This window comes from Halyomorpha halys, unplaced genomic scaffold, assembly GCF_000696795.3.
Source record: "Halyomorpha halys isolate HHAL.00 unplaced genomic scaffold, Hhal_1.1 Scaffold410.1, whole genome shotgun sequence".
Lineage (NCBI taxonomy): Eukaryota > Metazoa > Arthropoda > Insecta > Hemiptera > Pentatomidae > Halyomorpha > Halyomorpha halys.
Window position 1 is genome coordinate 769602 of NW_027111460.1, and position 6000 is coordinate 775601.

Here is a 6000-nt window from a genome sequence, read left to right on the forward strand (position 1 = left end):
TGAGGCTGTGAATTTATTATTAAGATTTCCCTTGAGGATGGCCAGATTGGGCAACATTGGACATTTAAAATATTATTAAAGAATGCCGTGATTTAAATGGATACAATCGATTTTATTTAAATAGTATAACAGTTTTTTTTTTTTTTTATAAATTAATATTGATGAAATCATTTCGCCTTTAATTTAACAAATTTACCTTCACCTTAATTAAATTTCATATATTTACTTGTTTTCTTTTACCTGAGGAGTTTCAGAATATTCTTTTATCCTCTCAACAGAGATTATGTTAGTCTCAACTTCGGCGGTGTTACTGACAATCCAATTTAAAGATTGAGTTGTCTGAAAATAAGATAATCATTCAATAAATATAAGTAAAATAAAAATTAATAATGTATAATTTTCATAACTTAGTAAAACCTGTAGGGCATAAGATATCATGAGACCAACGATCCCAGGGCTCAGAGAGTCTTTATTGATCACAGTAACAAGAGCTGAGATGAAAACAATAATATTACCGATCATTTGTAATCTTATAGTTAGCCACCTGAAACAGTGATGGAAGCAGAAAATATATATTTTATCCAATTTTCCAAATATTCTCTTTTTTCACTTTCTAAATACATTTTAGAGCCTATTTCTAGTTTATGGATATAAGTTATATACCTTTAGGCATTTATCTTATGCATACAAAAGTATATCTACTATAAATTATATTCATTGTTTCTATGATACATTGTTTTTATTAATAGCAATCGAATGATAAGTTATTGCGAAGGATATGAAGAGAAGTCTCGGAGAACAGGATTTGAAGAAGAAGAAGGAATGAGTAGCTGATGGAACTGTTTGGGAAACCCGTGACTTTAGTGAAAAGAGCTCGAATAAGATGGAGGGAGAAAGCAAGAGATCATGGAGGAATGGCTGTGGTCGAGGGGGCCTGGGTTCTTGTAGGCAGAGTAGTGTCACAATAATAATAATAAAAATTGAATTGTGAATATGATGATAGTGAAATTTTAGGTTTGAACAAAATACTTTTATTGATAAAAAACACAAAATAAAATGTAAATATGAAAGGATGGTATAAATTATTTTATATAAGGAAGTTATTACTATCTTCCTTCTTGACTGCAGCGCATAATATTTTTACCACAACGATTTTAATCAAATCTTTTTTGTTTATATACATTTTGGAGTTGAAAATCACACATTTTAAGATCCTCCATAGCATTGGTAACCATAAATCAAGGAAGGTGATAGAAACAGCGGTAGGACAAGGTTTGGGCTGGGATACATAGGAATCACTATCTGCCCACTAACTATTATGAGAAATTAACCTCTCAAACGATTTTATTCTTTATGTTTGTTTGATTTTCTGCATCATTTGTGTACAAGTCGTAAAAAAAGTTTTATAAATTTTTGGTTACATTGAGGTTTGCCTATAGCTTCTGAAAGCTTTATTCATCTGGGGTCAAATTTCAATCCCACAAAAGATATATTGTGGGAGATCAGGGATAGCAATGGCAAGTCGATATTACTTTGGGGTGAAGCAATTTAGAAGCAGAGTTCAAATAGTACAAGAGCCCAAGAGAAGAAAAAAACCAGTTATCTCACCTCAATTTTCGATTACTTTAATGAAAACTATGAATAATTAATAGTCAAAATTGATGAGTCTGCCAAGTATAGGAGGGGGAATAAAAAATGGCGCCTGTTTCAAAGCGATAAAAAAAACTAATTTTTCATTCAGAGCTCTATATCTTAAAAAGTAGGAACAACACAAGAAAACCTAAGAGAACGTCATTTAAAGAAGAGTAAATTTTCTAAAATATGAACCCTAATAGAGTTATTTATGTTACATAATTTTTGAGATATAGATTTTTAAAAAGCAACATTTCATGAAAATGTTGTATGGGATGTACTGAAAGATCAGCAGTTAGCGAATTTATGTTGAAAAATCTATATCTCAAAAACCATTTCACGTACAGATGTCTATTAGCACTCAAATTAAAGCTAGTTTAATGAGCTATAAAGTAGTTTATGATGTTTATCTTTGTAGGAGTAATAGTTTACATGAAATTTGCTGAAATAAATTGATTTATAGTTGTTCGGACAAATTTTCATTTGCCAAATTTATATTCATATGTGAATATCATAAAAACTACTACCTCTACGAAGATAAGTGTCATAAACTACTTTATAGTAAGTTAAATTTCCTTTATTTTGAGAGTTGGCAGACATATGCACGTCTTATGAATCTAGAGACATATTTTTCAAAAATCCAACTTTTCATATGAACAACTAGAAATTAACATTTTGAGAGTTTATTTTGTCAAATATCATAAAACTACTACTCCTACAAAGATAACCATAATTAACTATTTTGTAGTAAATTTAACTAGCTTTAATTTGAGCGCTGGCAAACATCTGTACGTCCAATCGTTTTTGAAATGAAGTTTTTCATAAATCAAACTTATTGTCTGAACAACTATAAATCAATTTATTTTAGCAAATATCATGAAAACTACTGTTCCTACGAAGGTAAAGGCCAAAAACTTATTTATAGTCCATTAAACTAGCTTTAATTTGAGTTCTAATAGACATCTGTACGTCTCATAGTTTCTAAGATATAGATTTCTCAAAATAAATTAGCTAACTAATAATCTTTCAGAAGATTTTAAAGAAATTTTGCTTTTTAAAAAGCTATATCTCGAGAACTATTGGACATAAATAGCTCTTTTAGGGCTAATATTTTAGCAAATTTGCTCTTCTTTAATTAATGTTCTCTTAGATTTTCTACTGCTGTTGGTAGTTTTTAAGATATAGAGCTCCAAATGAAAAATTAATGTTTTGAAACAGCCACCATTTTTTATTTCCCCTACCTATATTTGGCAGACTCATCAATTTTGACTAGTAATTATACATGATTTCCATTAAAGTAATCAAAAATTGGGGTGAGATAACTGACTTTTTTTTTCTTCCCGACTCTTGTACTATGACAAGTCTGCGTACAATTAAAAGTACAATTAAATAGTTAAAAATAATTAATTTTTCATTTGGAACTTTATATTTTTAAAATGAGTAACAACACTAGAAAACCTAAAAGAATATCATTTAATGTAGAGTGCCTTTTCTGAGCTCTTAAAGTGAAATTTACGTACTTTTTTAAAAAAGCAACATTTCATAAGAGAAACTCAGTGGTTATTGAGTTTAATATGGGAAAACCATACTTAAGGAATTATTTAACATTATTTAAAAGTTATTTTATAGTTTTAAATTATGAAGAATAAGGATTTTTTATAATTTAGAAAGCAGTGTCGAAAGGTTACTTTGTATTATTTTATTAAAAAAAAATAATGGCTATATTTTCAAAAAGTAAGTAGCAAGTTGGTTTTTAGTCTCCTAAAAAGTTATGTTTTTGAATTCTTTTTCTTTTACCACTGGATAATTCAAATAAATAATTAAATTTTAATAATAACGTAACTCACCGAGCTGCTACAACTACTGGAAATGTGCAGACTTGATTATTATCGACTTTTTCTTCTGATTCCTTAATAAACCTCTCTTGGGCATTGTAAGCTCTAATTATTGAAGATCCTGTAAGTATAAAAATTTGTTAACTTATTTCACCATCGGACCTTCACTAATTTACAATTTTTTTTTACCTTTCTGCCTTAAGGTCAAAGATTAAAACACAATAGCTCTTAATTCATATATATATATATTTTTTTTAATAGCATTTCCACAGTTTTAAACAATCAATTAATTTAATTTCTAATACAGATAAAAATACTTTATTTATCCATGCTAGCAAAAAACATTGGATTGCTATAATACACAGCATACCAATCAACCCATGATCGGACATATATACAATACATATATTTACATGATATAACAAAGATTTTTTTTCCTACCTTTTCTTTTTACAATCCATATTCATACACACACAAATACAAATAATTTAATTATTTTTTTCTATTAAACAATTTCCATTTAATTGACAATTTTACTCTCCCTATTTCACTCTGTCATACCTCCCCTCTCCAGTGATCTCCAACCCACGTTTGATCCATTAAACAAATTAAATGAATTTATCATTAGATAGCAATATAAAATCAAACCAAAGACACAAAAGTAACAGCAGTAGATCAGTTTACAAAAATAAATAAATAAATTAAAAAAAAAAAAACTAACTAAAATATATATTTAAAAAGACAAAAAGTTAGTGAAATAAAATACTTAAATGAATAAATATGTTAAAGGAAATAATGTAATTAATTTTTTTTAAAAACAGTCAAATAAATAAGTATCTTAACATTATTCTGCTAGCTTACCAAATTTGTCTGAGAACTATTGGGTGAGTTACAATTTTTTAAAAGGAAGTAGGTTAGGGTGTTGTGGTAAAATGAAATTCATTAATTTTATACAATTGTGAAAATTTGTTTTTTAAATATTGAATTTATAGAAACTGAAGAGGGGGACCTTAAAATATGTGGCAGCCATTTTGACATTTTTTAATATAAATCTGCCACATGAATTATATAGACCCCTAATATAGGGTGTGGTAAATTTTTACTATTATGTTTTTCAAACCTTTTTATATAAGAATCTATTGATAGAAATTAATGACAACACAAGGGAGAATCGAAGATGTATCTGATTATAAATTGAAATTATAGTGGCAGTAATGCAAGTAGAGGTAAAAGTATTTAATTTCTCAGTCCTAAATTAATATGAATTAAAAAAAATATACCTGTAACACTTTCTCCAAAATGTGAAAACACAGGAGACCTCGAAACTGATTCTAAGCGCTTCATCTGTTGGGAAGTAGTTACATACATTCTCTAAATAAAAATAAATAAACAATGAGAGATGATTAATTAATAATGAAATATATTAACAATTAAAATATATAGTACAACAAATGTAAATGTAAATTTGTATGTGATAACATTATGATTTCATAACGTAAACAAGAATCAAGATAAGCTAATTGACAACTGTCATTACATTATTAATATTATTGTCATCCATTGCTTTATTAGTTATAAAAACATTCAAAACAATACAAACACAAACTACGAGCAAATAACCTGACACAACAACAAACAAAGTAGTGATGAGCTCAGCTGGTCTGTTTCATGACATCATTCTCCATTTAACAGACCTATTAACAAACGCTCAAGCATGTTATATGTTATGTCGTTTTAACATGGTAAAAGAAGGAAATATTTCTCCATTTGACCCGTTTTAACATGTTAAACTAAAGATCATGAATACCCTTAACATGGTTGAGAGTCTGTTAATAAGTCTGCCAAATGGAGAATGACATCATGCAACAGACCAACTGAGGTGCACACCATTTTGTCTGTTGTTGTTTTGATAGGTTAGTTGCTCGTAGTTTGTGTTTGGTTATCGTTTTGGATGTTTTTAACTTCATGAAAATAATTAATTATGCATAAAAACAATAGAAAAGAAAATCTAGCAGAGGAAACAAGGAACAAGTGAAGTGGAGGAAAGATGATGTGACAAAGCAGTTGGTGATTTTATTATCTCATAAAGATTACAAGGTTACAAAACAAGTTGTCCAGAAAATCTGCTAGGAGCTCCTCTGCATTTGACATATAAAATGGACTTTAATTAAATTAGGCTGCTCACTATTCTAACATTTAGCATGTTAAAACTTTTTTTATTAAATACACCATGAATACCTTTATTGTTAACAATATTTAATTTATGATTGGGTTTAAAAATGGACAAAAATTAGTCCAAAAGATCATCCAATAAATAAATAATGGATAATTGTAGTGGTGTGGGTGTTAACAAATACACTTTTAAAAAATAAAATTTTTGAATATTAGATTATTCCTTATATTTACCTGTATCAAGTAATACACGATTCCAATTGGGATAATCACAACTATGAATAATGGTGTTGAATAACTGATCAAAAGTAATGTTCCAATAACCTGTAAGGAAAATTTAGTTAAATTCTAAATATTTTTT

The 6000-nt window shown here is 28.1% G+C and overlaps 1 protein-coding gene across 5 annotated transcripts in view; it reads right to left on the reverse strand.

The window, feature by feature from the left end:
• The window catches only part of LOC106682396 (multidrug resistance-associated protein 1), a 54993-nt gene that overhangs the window by 4319 nt on the left and 44674 nt on the right, over positions 1-6000 (reverse strand). For all 5 annotated transcript variants that reach the window (XM_067049511.1, XM_067049512.1, XM_067049510.1 and 2 more), the window contains exons 23-27: positions 5874-5963; positions 4748-4838; positions 3480-3588; positions 418-544; positions 241-339 (exon numbers count right to left, since the gene is read on the reverse strand). In XM_067049511.1, the coding sequence (XP_066905612.1) occupies positions 241-339; positions 418-544; positions 3480-3588; positions 4748-4838; positions 5874-5963 (516 nt within the window). The remainder of the gene's footprint in view (positions 1-240; positions 340-417; positions 545-3479; positions 3589-4747; positions 4839-5873; positions 5964-6000) is intronic.